The 17,700-nt window shown below is 35.3% G+C and overlaps 1 protein-coding gene across 10 annotated transcripts in view; it reads right to left on the bottom strand.

Annotated features, from left to right (window-relative positions):
- The window catches only part of TMTC2 (transmembrane O-mannosyltransferase targeting cadherins 2), a 259,383-nt gene that overhangs the window by 86,619 nt on the left and 155,064 nt on the right, over positions 1 to 17,700 (bottom strand). For all 10 annotated transcript variants that reach the window (XM_087767467.1, XM_087767469.1, XM_087767470.1 and 7 more), the window contains one exon: positions 2,481 to 2,595. In XM_087767467.1, coding sequence (XP_087623593.1) covers positions 2,481 to 2,595 — 115 coding nt within the window. The remainder of the gene's footprint in view (positions 1 to 2,480; positions 2,596 to 17,700) is intronic.

Here is a 17,700-nt window from a genome sequence, read left to right as displayed (position 1 = left end):
CCCTTTGATTTGTTATTGCTGTGTGGGCTGCATGTGCCAATTAATTGTTATTAAATACTGAGGAATAAGTGCTAAGAAAAAAATAAAGAGCATGTAAGACTACAATATACTTAGGATATATTATGCCCAAAATACAGTAATTAGAAATGACTGCAAGGGTACTTTTTTCATAAAGTTCTACAAAATGACTGTTTCAGTTTCAAAAGCACATACTAAAAGCCAGAGACAACAAATCTAACTGGTCTCTCATAGGCACATACAAGACGCATTTTTCCATTACGGTATTTTTTGTAAAAGACTGCCATAGAAGTGCATGGGATGAACTTGTAAGTGAGCTCTTCAGAGTTTATACTTAAAATAATTGATTCATTTGTGGTCTCATAATATCAAAGCCCACTCCATTCATCACCTAGTTTTCACGCTGGATATGGAAGTATCCAACACAGGAAAAGAACAAGACTGCAAAACCAAGAAGGAAAGTTAAAATAATGATGCAAGATTTTTCAATTTCTATTGAATAACTAACGGTTTTATGAAGCTTTAAAAAAAAAAAAAAAGAGAGATGGAAAGAAAGGATTCTATTGCATTGAAGATAGTAGTAGAAAAGTTAAGAGTTAGAGATCCTTTTTTGCATATGCATACATATACATATACTACATAGCAAATACTTCCCTCTGAATACACTTCCTTTACTTCCCCAGGTACACGTAAGGTAACTTCATGCCCTATATATTGCAACCAGCATTTCAGTTAAATTCCTTTTACACAAATTTAGTAGAATTCCAAGAAATTTTCTATTCAACAGAAATGAGGCTTTGTAGGAATATATTCTGTATATCAATGGAAAGCTAGAAGATTATCAGCTTGTTCTGAGAACAGCAAAACTACTGAAATCTGATTTCTTTTGTCTCCCTGTCTTTATCGTCCAACCCCCTTTCCTCTTCTTACCCTGGTATTAACTTCAGTTTCCCTCTATGACACAGTGAGTAAGAGACAAAAGTACTGTATAGACATACAAAAAATTTTAATAGTTATAATTTTCATCCCCAAAATGAATGGTGTATGAGAAATTTAGGAGTATCAATCTTGTTGCTTTTTCCCCTACAATCTTCTGCTGGCTTCAGACGTTATTTTTTAAATGTGAGCAGAAGGATTTTCTTCTTAAAAATATGTTTTTTGCACTCTCCATTGCCTAACAGAGACAAAAAAATTATATGCATACGTGTATGTGTGTAATTGTACGATTATTAAAAATATACATATTTTGAGATACTAATTTGATTTTGGAACAGAAATTCTATCATTAAATTATTTTGAGTTTCCAGTATGTTTACCTGTAAGACAAATTAATGAAATGGGAAACTTACTCCTTGTTAAACAAGGAAAAAAGAAGAAAAACTCTATTATGGTAAACTTAACTTTCAGATATTATAAACAACCATTTTAAACTAGACTCACAGGCAGAACATTATTTGTTTATTTATTTAAAGAGGCTTACTCTGTCCATTTCGTTTTTGCACACGTCGTTTCTCTCACGTACATACTTTTCTACAGCACACAGGACTTTATTTTCATACTACTACCTAATGAATGGCAGTCACCTGGGTTTTGCTCTCCACACACATCGCGAAACAACAGCATAGGGCTATTGAAGGTGACAAGCCTGTCTTGCAGCAGAGCCCCGCTCTGAGGGCTGGCGCTGGGTGGGTGATGGCAGGAGGGGAAGGAAGGGCGAGCACCGGCACGAGCAGTGCTGTGCAGGGAGCAGGTGAGACGCCCAGCCAGAACACTCGTAGGATCAGCCCCCTCCCCGCTGGGGCACGCGGCACGATCACACTTCAGCTTAGCACGATGCTAGCTTCCATGTTCATGATTTGGTACGTTAATGAGTTGGGAAATTGTTTTCCCCACTGTATAATTATTTTGATGCTCATGGTATTTATTCTCTTACCCACCTACAACAGGATTCTAGTAATTAAACTTTCTTGAACCTATGCATCTCTGAAGTCAGTCACAAGAGAGAAGTAATTTGCTGTTTTAACATTTCAGACCTCTGGAGCGAACTGAGGGGTATTGGCTTACGCTAGGAAGTGCTTACACCCAATCCCTCCACCAAGTGTTATTCAGACTTAAAAAAGAAGTCTAAATAACACCTCTATATTTTAGTAGAGTCAGAAACAGATGGAGTGCTACTGTTGCCAGCTCATCTATCTGTACTTTGTTCAGTGTGAGGTTTTTTTTGCTTCTTTTAAAGCAAACAGATTTGTAAGTTTACTTTCTCCACACTCAATACGTGAACATATGATAATGTTGACCAAGAAAAGGTCCTCTCCACCCCATAGTTTAAGGAGCATGACTAATGAAATGACTATTACAAAGCAACAGCTAACATCATCTCCACTTCCAGCAAGTAAATCAATAGCTCCATTCACAACAGGTTTCACCGATGATCCAACTCCAGGAAAGCCACACATACTTACAAATTATAAAGCATATCAGCCATGTTGCTGCGGTAGTACAAGGCATTTCTATAGGCGCTTTCAGCTTCAGAAATCTTGCTCTGGCTCTTGAGAACATTTCCAAGGTTACCCCATGCTGTCAAGAGGAGAAAACAGTATTCAGAAAGAGCTACAATCCAATTACACATGACAGAGTATCAGAGTATCAGGAAGTTCCTCAGGGAGACAAACCCACAAAGAAACTATTTTTATGGAAGGGGAGGTTGGTTGGTTTTTTCCCCCAGTTCTCTAGATCTCTGCATCTTACTGTGAGACTCACATTTCGTAGCGGTGATTTGCATACATTCTGCATACATATAGCTTTTGGGTGGTAAAAGGATCTCTAAGAATAAAATATGTCTCTATGCTTTAGAAACTACTATAACAAAGGAAAAGGACCATTTTATTTTATATAGCCTCTAAATAAAAATCCCCAGAGTAAAATGTGGAACTGGGGCATCTTCATAGTTACAGCTTTTTTTTTTAAGCCTATCTACTCTAAACAGCAAGAAATTTTCCCAGAGTAGAAACAGCTCTCACTGAAGTATGAAAATTGACAAATGACACAGGAATTGAAAGAATGGTTAGGTAAGTAACTAGGATTAAAAGTATGCCATATGGATATAAACATACTACACAGATCACTAAAATGCATTTTTTCTACTTGGAAAACATGTGGTTCCTTTCCATACAATTTATTATGTTATACAACATGCTTTTATATCCCATCTATAAAGGACTTGAGGTAAAGAAATATTTAAGGCGCCACATGTGTTCCCTTTGCAGTTTTGTTGAGTGGCACAAAAACTGTACTTACAAAAGAAACTGGAACTAACGCTTTATAGAAAACACAGCCCATGTTATTCACAATTTAGGAAGCTAATTTAACTGGCATTGTAATTATAGTCTATGCGTATACATGAAAAAAAACACATTATGCTTATAAATACATCAAAGTTGTTTCATAAAACAGTTCTACTTCCACAAGATTTTTTTGTTACGAGCAAGAATAATGGAAAGATGATGCATGTCCTTCCCACCAAACACACAATATATGGCAAACTATTCTTCCCTCCAGATGCACTAACCATAAACATGAGCTCAAGTAGCAGTTAAACTCTGCTGCTTCAGTTACTCAAGCCCTTTTTTACAGGACTTTGTATCAATCCTGAGTAATGCAAACTTTCAATGTAGTTTTAACGTAACACTGCTAAATAGGTTGATAATTCTTTCAGATACGTGTTTTTTCCTTAGAAAGTGCAGTGCTTCCAAGCTGCTGTGGTTTGCTGCAGAAGCATCCTGCCACAAGGATGGAAACAGCAGCAAACACAGCATTTTCCTCGGAGCAGAATAAACTAATCATTGCTAGGAAAAAACTGATGGAATCCTTTTAGGATTCATAAAAATAATGTCATCCAACTGTGCACAATATATTTTCCATGAGAAAAAAAGCCATCTCTTCTGTGAGTCACTTCATTTTAGCCTAGTACTTTATAAGATGAGAAATAATCCAAAAGTTATTTATCACTAAATAGACAAAAGTCACAAAAATGTTCCATCATTCTCTTGCTTAATGAAATAAAGCTGCTAAAAATATTCTCAGATTCACTCAATTTTTACTCTTTGCTAGCATATACGCAGATTTCTGAATTTATTTCCCCATTACTGCTACTATTCTTTTTTACATGTAGAAAACATTTTGGAAGCAGCAATTAAGGTGACTAGCCACCTTGTAAGCACTAACACTTGTAAGAAAAACACAGAATTTTTTTTTTTTTTAATAATTTGTAAAAACATACTCTGATGTTGCTTCTGCAGTACATAACCATCCAATTTCCCGCAGTTTATGTTCCATTTAATCTGTAGCTACTTTTGTTTTCACTCCAATCTTCCATAACAGAGCATTACATCAAATGACCATTTGGACTACTGATAACAATTTCCTGCTATATAGTTACTTGCTCCCAACCACTTTGAAGCTCAGTAGATGAAAGGATGTATAGAAGAATGATTTGGTTCATCTTTTCATCTGTTGGACTAGAAAAAGCCAATTAACACTGTTAAATGTAATAGTTTCTCCTCTAAACTTCATTTCATGCTGTACGCTCTATTTTTATCTGAGTTAACATAATTTTTAAAGCAATACTTCATTTTATATTCTGCAAAATAATCTGTGTCAAGGTTTTAATATCAATCAATATTTAATCTGCATTATTTCATTTGAAATGTATTTCATTCAGACTTTTGTCTAAACTTGTAAAACAGCAAATGATTCATTTCACTTAATGTGATACACTAGAAGAAGTGATAGTAGCAGAAAATAGCAAGCATAAAAAAATAATCTCACAATTTATCATTAAAAGAAACATGAAAACCAAGGTCTTTTTACTTCCCCAAACTATAAAAGCTTGTTATCAATCTTCACATCTATTTAAATACAGAAGCAGTTAGATGAATGACCTAGTTCTGGCTGGAGATGAAGCTACATGGAAGATTTTATAGAATAATTGCTTATCTGTAGAGATCATACTTATAGCCCAAGAAGTTACGAACAGCCGTTATCTGCAGGAACCACATCTTCTTGGTTGTTGGTATATGAGGAAGAGAAAGAGAGAATGGCCTACATGGAAAAGAGGCTACATCAGCTACTCAAGGAACTTCACTCATTTTTTTACTTAAGTAGTGCAACTAACCTTAGGCAAAACAAAGAATTTCAATTATTAACTACATCTCTGGCATCCAATTTCTCAATCCATATCTCAAATTTCTCCTGCAAAAGTTAACAACATTGGTTCAACTATACATGCATTCAGAAATAGAAACAAAATTATACCTGGTCATGAAGTCACATCCCTATTAAAAACACACTCTATGACTCCAACTAAATTTCAGCAGTCAACTATTCTCCATCTGTACATGGTCACAAATTAAAAATTAATATTCTCAAAAGAAAAAGAAACTAGGTCAGTAATTCTGGAATTCAAAATGGATTTTTATTCCTCTTATTTTTTATATATATTTTTCATATAAAATCTGTAATACCTGAAATTGCAAAAGGGAACATTTAATATTCAGAAGATGTGCGCGCGTGTGTGTGTATATATATATATATATACACACACCATATATATATGTATATACATATATATACACACCACAGCTCTTTAATTACAAATTCAATTTTTCCCCTATTGGAGACCCTATTTGGCACATGAGAAAAAGCAAGCTGTGAATGAAACAGCTTTGTAATATTTACTTTTTTACCTGTTGCTTAATTCCCTGTGCACCAACAACGAGACCAAAATAGTCCCAGGGTCTTTTAGAAATAATATTCCATCATAGCATGGGGACAAAGGTAACATTCACGTATCTCACACACCTACAAAACAGTCAATCCATTCAAACTTTACTTCATTGCCTACTTTTCCATAGATCATACTTTATATAAATGGGCATATTAAAAATTAAATCCAGTTCATCATCTCGTATCCTAAGCCAATTATAAATCAAAAAAACTCCTAATGCTTGAGAATTCCTATGCTAGTTACATTCCGTTGCAGGAAAACGAAACATTTTAAATGGGTTTTGTTGCTGTTGTTTTTCAATAAATAGCAGGGAAAATTACGTAGCACTAAGTAGGAAAATAAACAATTGTTTAAGTGTTATCGTTTTGGTCATATCAAACTAGATTTCTATTAAAGATTACATTTATGCCATCTTGCAGTGAGTCGGTCAAGTTCTCAGGCATTTAATTGCTTTCAAAATGAAAATGAATATGACAAATTTCAGCTTCAAATATAACATGATTAATTTCTCAGCTATCTCATGGAAACTGAGGATTAAGATTTAACAAGCCTGAAAAATACCAGGTTGGCATATTAAACCTTCCCTAAGATCCTTCATTCTGCAAGACAGCAAGACAAACAACAGTGAAACAGGAACAATGTTGTCCAGTCTAATCTGCCTGGATTTAAGAAGCACATGCTACTGAAGAGAACAGTTGAACTTTCAGCTTGCAATTGAATTATGAAAACAAATGAGAAATGGAAATGAATGTGTGCAAATACCTTCATTTAAATAAATCTTTCCATTTCTACTGAATCAAGGATCATGTTATGCTATTCGGTGAAACAGAAATAACAAAGCAACAAAGTAAAATTTCAGAGAAAAGCACTGAGGTGGTGTAAAAGCACATATGTTGATTACTTGATCCAATAGTTTGCTTTAAAAAAAATAAAATCACAAATCATTAACAAAGATAACCTGAAGTATTAGAAGAAGATTTTCCTTCCTACCTATCACACCTATACAATCCATGAAAAATGAGATAATAATAAAATCTATTTGGAAACTCACAACCTATTAACATATCTGTTGTCAAAACACCTCTGTTGAAACATGGAGAGGAAAAAAATCCAACTAAAAACCCCCATTAAATCACTGAAATACAACCTGGTAAACTTTTAAAAATAATATAGCGAAGAAAAGGAAACTGCTGTCTTTCCCAGTATGTTATGCCAGGGGGCAAACACTGCCTTTTGTAAATCTTACTAGGAGCAAACATACTTGAAAATTGATGAAATAAAATGTAGGACTCCAAGTTAAAAAAAATTGATAACACGACATTCACAATTCACATCAACAAATTACTGAAGCTTTGTAATACTGTTCTCACCTTAAACTATCATCAGACTTACTCACAAAATAAAAGTTAAAACACAAATTGATGAATGCATCAAAAATTGTGAACTAGATTATTACTTGAATGAAACAAACTACTTGAACAAAGACTGAAGTATTTAAGGAACAGCCAAGTAATTTGTAATCAACTTGTCAGCAGTTCCAAACTAGCAACTTTAGTTCACAGAAAAATGGACATCAAGCCAAGAAAACTTCTACCGAGCTTTACAGATATTCGTGCATTATTTACTATTCTTTAACTTGCGAAATCAATAACAGCAGTTTCAGGTTGCATTCCCTCTCTTTACAATCCTTCTGCACCTCTCCTGACTCATCTATGAAAAAGAAGTCAATGCATAACAATTATCATCTCTATTTTTTCATAAATAGAGTTTAGGGATGAAGAGATGCTGATCCAGAAAAAAAAAAACCAACTTTTTTCTTTTTTTTTTTTTTTTTTTAATTGCAATGACATCTGTTTTTTGGAAGTTCTGCAAGGTGATTAAGCATGTGGGCCCAACAGATGCTGTAAAGCTCTAAAGGAGCATCCTTCTCAAAACCTGTTGAAATTCCTAACCATTATCAATAGTAAGACATTTATCTGGATGACAACTGAAGGGTGAGAATTCTAATTTTACTGTTCTTGAACACTTTCTTCTGTTTCCAATACTGTTCAAAAGGATTTTCCATTTGCTTCTCTTCCCTTCCAAGGCTTTCAAGTCAATTAGAAGTAAGATATGCACATTTTATATAAATTGGTTCTTTGGTACAGCACACTAATAATCTCCTCTTGGTCACAGCATCAATATTTGCAATTTGCATTACAGTTGGTGCAAAGTTTTATGTTTTCTTTTGTTACAAACTTGTTGAGTAAGAAAATCAGAGGGAACCAGGTTAGAACAGTAGGATAAAATTTAAAACATTACAAGGAGGAAACGGTATTAATTACACTTTGAAATGTTGCGAAGTCTTCCAAGAATTTACATCACAGTATGACTCAGTGGGGTTTTTTCCTGAAATTAGTTACTTTAGTAGTTACCGGTGTAATGGAATCAAATTTGAAAGAACTAAAATAACTTTATGGAAAACTAGGAATTTTTACTACTTTTCAGGTGATGCTTCTGATAAAGTGACAAAAATAGCATGGGAAAGATGCCTTTGGCCTTGACCACACTGCATGTATTGAAGGATGTCAGTTTATACAGGGCTGTCACCATAAAAGGTTTGATGAACAGTAAATTAACTTCTAAAAGTTTGGAGCATAAAATAAAACCAAAACCAGAAGGAAATAACCTCTTCTCTTTTGCTATTAACTTTTATGTGGACTTAATTCCTGGAGCATGACAATCCAGGTTTCCAGTTTAGGACACTTTTTTTTTTTTCTTTTTACCATCTGTTCTTAAAACTTTTTCATTTTGCACTATAAATTACTATTTTACAGCTATCAGTATGAAAGTCATGAATTACAAGCATTCACATTGCCTCCTCACCCTGTGGCAATATCACCACAATGTTGGCAGAGTCCAGTGCAGCAGCATGTTGTGAATCTCTCAGCTCTGTGGTAAAGGGGAGCAAACAGAATATTGAATATTCTTGGAACTTTAACTAAGTATGTTTTTCTATTCACTCTTAGCACCTACACTGAATATTTCTCGATCAGATATTTTATGAAGCAAATTGTTCATTTTACCATCTATCTGATGCTCCACATTAACAGCTGAAAGCCACGTGTTGTCCTACATAGAGCACTTGACCATTGCTAAGGTTACAGACTATTCAAAAATTAGAGAATTTTGTAAAACAATGCTGACAGCAGTAAAAATAAACTTAATATAGTATGTGACTTGCCTAGAAAAAAAATTTCTTTTTCTTATGTTCTTCAAATTTATACCTTTAAAACAGATACATTCCTACCATTAGATTCAGCTCCCTCCTGCTGAAATTACAGGTGCTAAACTGGGAATTAAAAGAGGTATATTCTGTTCCCAGCTCTGTCACTCGTCTGTTGTTCAGGACACTTCACCTCCTGATGCCTTTCCGTTTGTATTCTTGACATTTGTTACTCATCCATTAATTGCAAGTTTCTTCTGCCAAGGATTGTATCTCACTATGGGTTTGTACAGTGCCTGCTATAACACCACAGCTAGACACTAATGGAACATAAATGCATGATAACCTCTGGAGGAATGAAGTAAAGGAAGACAAGGAAGTGTTCTTGCAACACAGAAGAGAGAAGTAAGGAACATTTCCCCATATAATTAGTGTTCTCACAAAATGAGGGCCAAGAAAACTAAGTTACTTACAGTTTTAAACATTGTGGGAACACTGATATTTGCGTATGCATTTTACGTTTTGATCTCTGTTCTTAACTGCTGTTAAAAAGTCACCCTTCCTAAAACACATTTGGGAGCAGACAAAGCTTATGTTTGGTTAAAATAAAAATTAAAAAAAAAAAAAAAAAAAAAAGCTGTAAAAATCTGACATTCCTTTAAGTCTTTTGAGGACCTCTGAGTGCGGTCTACTTAATGAGAAATAAGTCGAAACATTAAAACCAATGTTTGTAAATGGAAAATTCACCCTACTGGGGAAAAAAAAAAGGCTGAGATTTGCCACAGAGGTCAACAAGTTTCCAATATCCAAATATTCCAAATTACCTTTGTTGGGTAATGCATGAAGAAAGAGCACAGCACTAGTTATATCATTCACATTTGAAAGGTTATAACCATAGCTATGAAGAACAACACCTTTTCCTCCTTATCGAAAGGTTAAATTCATCAGCAGCTTATGGCTTTTTTGTTTCAAGGGTACTACTTGATAAAGCAGAGTGGTGCTCCAGTCTTTAGCATTCACATTTCATCAGGCAATCACTTTGTTCTAGAGGGGGAAAGAGTTTCATGAACAGAGGCACGATAGGTTTCCCCAATAAAAATTCTGAAAGCTCAGTTGCACACTCAAAAAAAGGCAATGAAGAAAGCTCAACATTTTAAATAGTTTTTCTACAATACAGACTCACTATCTCTCACAAAGATATTCAGAAGATCAATTAGATCATGCGTGTTAAAGGGTTTGAGAACAGAAAAGTTCATATAAATACTAAAGGTTACTACTTTGAAAGCAGAACGGGTTTTGCATATGTTCTGCATTTTGGTTTGCACAAGGTATTTATATTTTTCTATTATTCCAAAGAAATAATGATTTTTTTTCAAAATACGTCGTAAACTCATTTGCAATAATTTTCCTCTGAAAACTTCACTAAACTTCACTTGTTAATAGACACATTTTGACCAAGTTACCTCATTTTGCTAACTCAACAGCAAAAGTGCCCTGTTTTTCCTAAACGGATAAATGGTTTCTATATACCCATAATTTATGAGTTTAATCTACTTTATACATTGATTTTTTTTTTATGTCAGTGGGTATGTGGTAATGTTGAGACAGACTGTATTAGAGATTTACCACCTCCTAACTTTTATATATATTATTCTTCTTTTTATTAAGGGTGTTATTTATATCATTTGTTCAACACTGTTCATCAGTTCCAGGGCTTTTGGAATGACAGCAGGTGAAAGAAAAACATAATTGAAAACTATGCAGAGCTCTGAAAGCTACCCAACACCATGTCAGCATGGGTACTGAACCAACTGACTTCTGGCAGGCAGCGCTTCAGTTTTGTTTCTTAGTTTTGAAACCCTGATGCAAATGGGTATGAACGCATGACACACTCTACTATGCTCAGCATCACTGCCTGATATACCCGCTCCACTTGCTATGTTACAGAATATTAACTTTTCCCCCTCAAATGGTAGCACAGTGGCTCTGTCAGCTCAATGAACCTGAGAGATGAGACTGAGCAGCTGGTAAAGTGTTGTTAGGCTTCACTCTGTTTAGTCCAGAGCATGGACTCCTTGTTCTGCCTAGGACATTCTTGCAGAGTTTGGTAATCCAATCAGCTTTAATGTTCCTAATCTCAAGTGTGTGAGGGCTCCACAATCTGGCTGAATACTAAATATCACATTAAGATAATCTTTAGCGAGCACCCAAAATAAAGCAAGCCATCAAAGCAAAATGATAGGTATACTCACACACTGCCACTTCTGCTAGACACCCTGATTCACTACGTGTGACAGACTATTGTATGAAGAAATTCTCACCAGTACCTTCATTTGAGGTGCCACAGGATCAAATAACACTTCCTCACTGTTTTTAATTATGTATCGTCAATGTGAAATATTTTCAGGGTAACATTATAGAACCTCTTAACAGCATAGCCCTCACTCAGTACTAGTCAACAGACAAGTTCAGGAAGGAACATGCTTTCCAACTACTCATCTCTCAGATGGAGGTATCATCTCACATCTCCCAGGAGCTGCTTCAGTGCAGCCAGCATGCTACATGGACAGTCCTTCCACTTTTCCCACAAAAGACAGACAATAGTCTAGACAAGGCTGTCCTGGAAACCAGATTCAGCCCATAAAGCCACTGCTCATACTGCAGAATCTCTAAAAAGATTCAAACCAGAAATCACAACCTCACTGCAACTTCGTAGGTATTCTTTATAAATAAACAAATAAACACAACACCAACACACATTGTTCTGGATACGTCCTCATTTCCCAATCTTTGCACAATTCAGTTTTGCTTAATGTTGCAACTCTGACGAAGATACCCTGATTAAGCCGAAACTACTGCAAGATCACAGACTTGTTGACAATACAACAGTTTTCTACCTTCCAAGCTGTGCTGGCACACCCCAACTCATCAGGAAATAGCTTTTCATCTGACAGGAAGGTAATAATGAAAGACTGATAAACACAGATTATATTTTATTTCAACAGAAATCCCGTTGTCAAAGGCAATAACTGCTGGAGGTTATTTCATGGCAGTGTTTCATGACACAGAGGCTCTGGTAGAATTATCATTTTAAGGAATTCCTGCACCTACCACCCTCCAGTCCACTCAGTTCTGCCACCCTGTCTCTCATGCTAAAATTATTTTTGGGAAGGCTATGGTATGAATTAGACAAATGAACTGATCCAGGTTAGAAAAGAAAAAAAATGAGAAAAGGCAGGTCATAGCACACATCTTTAACATCTAACCTAGTCACTGTTTTGATTCACAGCAGAGCCCAATCACACCTTTGTTTGCACAGCTTCGTCAGCGATGTGTGCACTGCAAGTGTGCGAACACCGTACGCCATGACTGCCATAAAGTTCCCACATCATGAAACTTCACAAGGGTCAGGAACCAAGCAGTGAACCAGCACCGACCCAAAACTCTCATTAGGAACTGTATTTTGTAGAAGCGATGGACTCAAATCATTCAAGAAATTGAGATGAGACCAGACCAGCAGAAAAATACAAATGGAAGAGGACAACTCAGGGCACCCCAGACACCTCAGGATTAGCCCTGAGAAACTCTTCAGAGCACCAAACTGACTCAGGCAAGGAGGTGACCGTGTACTAAATCTGTCAAATTACATAACTTTTTAAACAGCAGGCATGGTTCTAAAAAAAATTATCTATGATATATTTCAAAATCATCACTTATGTCATGAGTGGTAAACTGTAAGCCAGCCTCCTGCAGAAATGGAAGGGTGCACTTAACCGATTGAAATGACAGCCCTGGTCCTCAAAGCTAAAAGCAGATGGATCATGTTGGCTCCTGTCCAGGAAAGGGGAACAGAGAGGACAATGTCCTGGAAACGTGCCAGAGGAGCCACAGGGCGGTGGGGGGAAATCAGAGCTAGGGTTTGTCAAAGCAAGAGAATTGTCAGAGTGCTCAAACGACATATGTCAGACTTGGAAAAGGCAAATTAGTGCACATCCAGGAAGCAGGCTTTTCATGACACTTTAAGTTGTATGATTTTGTTTTGTTTCAAATCACGTATTAAGGCAAGAAAGAGCCTGTAAAGCTTTGCCAGCTGATACATATCCACACTGGTATGGAAATATAGGTGGCAGGGAAGAAGGTGGGTCATAAAATTACTTTCTCCATCTTTTGCCAGCAGTGAAACTGAAGACACTAAAATGATTAACTAGCATCTTCAATAGTTCATATTCCAAATATCTTCTGTGTTCTAAGAACTGAAATAAAAATTCAGTGTGCTAGAGCATCCAAGCAAAGAGAAGGAAAGGACGTTGAGCACTCAATCCCTCTATTTTGTGATCTTTTCTGTAATTTAAAACAAAACTATGTGCAAGCCTTTTGCGCATACTAGAACTGCATCAGCCATCATTTAATTTTTCCATGTGTGAGGGCTGGCAATGATGACAGTCCAAGCTTCAGTGTCAATAAAACTCCCTGTTACAAAGGAAGAGTATTGGAAATCTTAATGAAATATTTTGTGTTTATCTATCTACACTGGGATTTTACACTGCCAGAAGAGGTATAAAGAGGCATGTGTGTAAATTACTATCCTGTCCACATTAAAGGTTAGTTTCTCTACCAGATTTAAGTAATGGGACCTCAGGGTGTACTGGTATGAAATCCATTATGGATAGAAAAATGAAGACATGTAACCCACGGTGAAAATCAGTATGTAAAGAAAAATTTTTGACAGTTGACGTATTCCGAGAAAAGGTAAAATAATGAAACAATTGGATGATTATCTAATGCATTTAAACAAACGCGCTCAGCTTGAAAACTGATGTGGATAATCTTGTTTTCCTCTAATTAATAGTAACTCTTTCCATTAAAAAAAAAATCAGGCTAGTTCCATGGAACACATGAATATGGACCAAAGGCTTGCCTTTTAATCAATCTGGAAAATAAAATCTATCATTTTCTGGCAAAGAAAATGCCAAACTTAATCCATTTCACTTGATATGCTAAAAAAAAAAAAAAAAAAAAAAAACAAAAAAAACCCAAAAAAACCACACCATCTTGCCAAAGCTAATCCCTCCTTGACCAGGGGTGGGGTTTTTTTGCACTGTAGTTTTTAGCACAGACGAGTTTGTTGAATGATTTTGCAGAGCACCTCAGGGAAGGCGGGCAAAAAAAAAAAAAAACAACAGTCTGATGAGTCCATGTCTCAAAATAGGGTAATAGAGTCCATGTCTCAAAATTTTTTATTTCTTTAAATTCTTAGTATACGCAAAGGGAAAAAAAGTCTAGCTAGTAGTTAACAACAGATTCTCTTCCTATCCTCCTGCTATTTACGATTCACAGATTAGGGATGCTCTTGGCCTGCATTTAAGGGAAAAAAAAAATTACCATCCTTGTTTTCAGTCCTCCGTATGTATAAAGGAAGAATATCAGGCTTTCTGGTATCCTGTTGAAGGAGAAGCAGATATCCCACAGTGACTTGGGTTTCAAAGGAAATTACAGCAGTACTGAAGAACTGAGAGAGAAAACACTGTCACTGGAGAATAAATTCAGACATTGAATTGAAGTGTAAACCACTTTCCTTCAGCTCTCCAACATATTTAGCATAACCAGACTGTTTTGGTGAGGCTGGGCTGCCTGAGGGATGCTCAAATGCTCTAGATAACTACGGCTGTTTCCCAAACAACTTACTAATGGCCATTCCTTCTACGCTTTCTAATCATCTAGGGAGCAGTACCACCCATTCTAGAGAGACCTACGCTATTTTCAGAGAGTAGTCTTTTTATTTAACTTTCAAACAATTCTATGTGGTTCACTTAAGAGTTGAGCTTTCTCTTTTAAAGCTGTTATTAGTGGCAGATAGAAAAAGTATTTCCTATTTATTTCAAGAACTCTGAAGCATCCTGTACAACAGTTATCCTTCCAATTCTGCCATTTTTGTTATGAACAAAGACACCAAATTTACCATGGTATATCCTACATAATTTATATATGGCAGTAACAGACTTATATAGACATATAAATTTATATATTACTGATTATATTTTTAACATATAATTATAACCTTTCAATTTTTTACTTACATAAAATCATTTCATTATCAGGTGCATTTCCTCATACAGTAGCTGTTACAAGGGTTATTTCTGATGGCTGGAAACATTTTACAACACTGACAGAAGGTATAGTACCTTTACACTAATTTCTTCTTTAAAAAATAGCCAAACTTAAGTTTCTGACCAAAGTTGAAAATAATAATAGAAGTCAAGGAAAATATCCCTGCAACATTAAAGATTAAGTACAGGAAAGTTCTGGTGAAGGTGCTGGGAAGATTGACGATTAGTTGATGCTACATTTCTCTGACAATTACTTCTTAAAAAGTTGACTAAAAAGTATGCCAAGAATCACCATAATGACTATGTATCCTGGTATTTATTTAGCAACTAGCTTAGTAGGGTTATTATACTGTCATAAATGTGGAGAGGTTTTAATACAATAAATAATCATCAAAATTTAAAAAAATTGATCCAATGTCTAATGAAAATAGGTCGTATGAGTTCCATTCCAGAGAAGAAAATTGAGATTAAAGTGGCTTGTTCAAAGGTTAAAGAAGAGCTCACTAGCAAATTCAAACAAAACTCATGAATATCTAATTCCAGATGCTATGCTCATATCACTGATGTTTCTTAACAGTGATTCTACGCAAAACTTTTATGCATAATTATAAGCAGGTTTTGTATTTTTAAAATCTGCTGGTTTATGGCAATCTGTGCACTGAAATCACTTTCTCTCTTAAGCCTTGTTTTTCAAAAACAGCATTTTCTATTCACTGTGATGTTATTTGAGTCAGATCTTTACCACTTTTAGAGTGATTTTATTATTATTGAAGTGAAATGAACCAAAGGAGAAAGAAATAATTACTGTGCAGAGTGATATTTTGGGTTATTGGCCCAAAGATGAGTTGGAGTTTTACTGCCAAGTTGCATATAAAAAAAAAAATATATGCACCAAAACATTGAAATGCAATCCCAAATGCTCAAACTATTTTTAAATGCCCAATGTGGTGTTTGTTAAAAAACACACTACTCTGTTTAGGAGGCATAAAAAAAGTGCGGTGAACAACTAGCTGTGTGCCAGAGCAATAGCTATCGAAAACAAAACTTTAAAGGTAGTACAAGAGAACCCAGCTTCTTGTCAGCAAAATATAAGCTCTTAATAATAAGCATATTCAAAGAATGCCATACCTTAAAATATCTCTTCTGCTTTTGTCTCCAGTCATCACTAGTGATAAAAAAATATTAATAATCATGGAAAATACTGGTTTACTGCATCCTTCTTGTTTGAGGGAAATATGCCTTCTTTACCTAGTTTACTACAAGGTATTAGAACTACTTTTCCTCGCTGCACTATTAGTTGGTATTTTTTTTATTGTCTGCTGAAGAAGGGACTTCTTACTGACAGCTACTGTTAGCAAGAAATCATTTTCTAGGAGTAGATAAGGATAACAGCAGCAAGCTGTCAAATCAGATGGAAACAGCTTCTGGTATTTACTTCTACCCAAGTGCACAGAAGTAGAGCATACCATCTCTACAATGACAGGCATGGATTTTTTCTGTTGTGTGTTTTTTTATTTTTTTTTTTTAATCAGAGGAGCAGCTCTTGGGTGAGAACAAATTTGGGTGCCTTTTTAACTATAACAAATTTATGTAAATGAAACAAAGCTAACTCACGTGATTATTTTTTTTCCCCTACACTAATGCTTAAAACAGTTCATATAGCAAATAGATTTGCTTGCTGCATTAGTAATGGTAAAATAAAGAGGAAATTAACACAATTATTCAACACGGATAACAAAATAAAATTTTGTGTTTTAAAAGATACTAAAACCAAAGAGCATTTTTTTTGCAGTTCAGATCAAAAGGCAAGTATTATGTTACATAGATGAGATTAAATAAGCTAAATTCTAAATTCAGCTTTAAGAATTCCTTCAATTTTATTTAGTGGATGGTATTAGCAAACTAAACAGTAAACTAATTAAAACTATAAATGAAACAAAACCACAATTGTTACGTTTTTATGACTGCTCAGATGAGCATACAGCTACTCTGTACATTGTTATTCAACTAAGACGCTTCATAATCTGAACTTCATATTTGTATCTTGACATTCACATACACATACAGAAGTAGTCCTTACCAATCCTATACTAAACTGATGACAAAGGGGAGGGAAAGAAAAAAAGAAAAATTAGAAAAAAAAGAAAAAAGGTAAATATCCATGAAGTTCCAGGGAGTAAAACTGATCAAGGCTGAATGCTATGCCAAAGATGCCAAAACAGTAAAGGAAGTTCTTTAAATCTTCTACAGACACAAATATAGCAGAATGAGGCAGGAAGATACCACAACCCTGTTGCAAAGGAAAAAAAAGAGAGAAGTAGGACAGGGAAAAGGAACATTGTGGTCCAGAAGAGTATTTCAGTATCAGGATACCTTCCGAAAACATTAAGCAAAATTGAATGATTCACAATCATAAGATCTGTGAGTAGGAGGAAGAGTGGAAAGATAGAAGGAAAGTGGCTCTCTATATTCTTATGGAACAATTTCTATATTCTTCTCCATCAACACCATGTCTCGGTCTTATTGCTGGCCCCTGAAAACAACAGGGTAATTGATGTAAGAAGCAAGATGCTAAGAACAGGATT

Source organism: Nipponia nippon, unplaced genomic scaffold, assembly GCF_047370975.1.
Source record: "Nipponia nippon isolate SJK-2023a ecotype South Korea unplaced genomic scaffold, ASM4737097v1 scaffold_3, whole genome shotgun sequence".
Classification (NCBI taxonomy): Eukaryota; Metazoa; Chordata; class Aves; order Pelecaniformes; family Threskiornithidae; genus Nipponia; species Nipponia nippon.
Note: the sequence above shows the minus strand (reverse complement) of the source record. Positions and strands in the feature narration are given on the sequence as shown.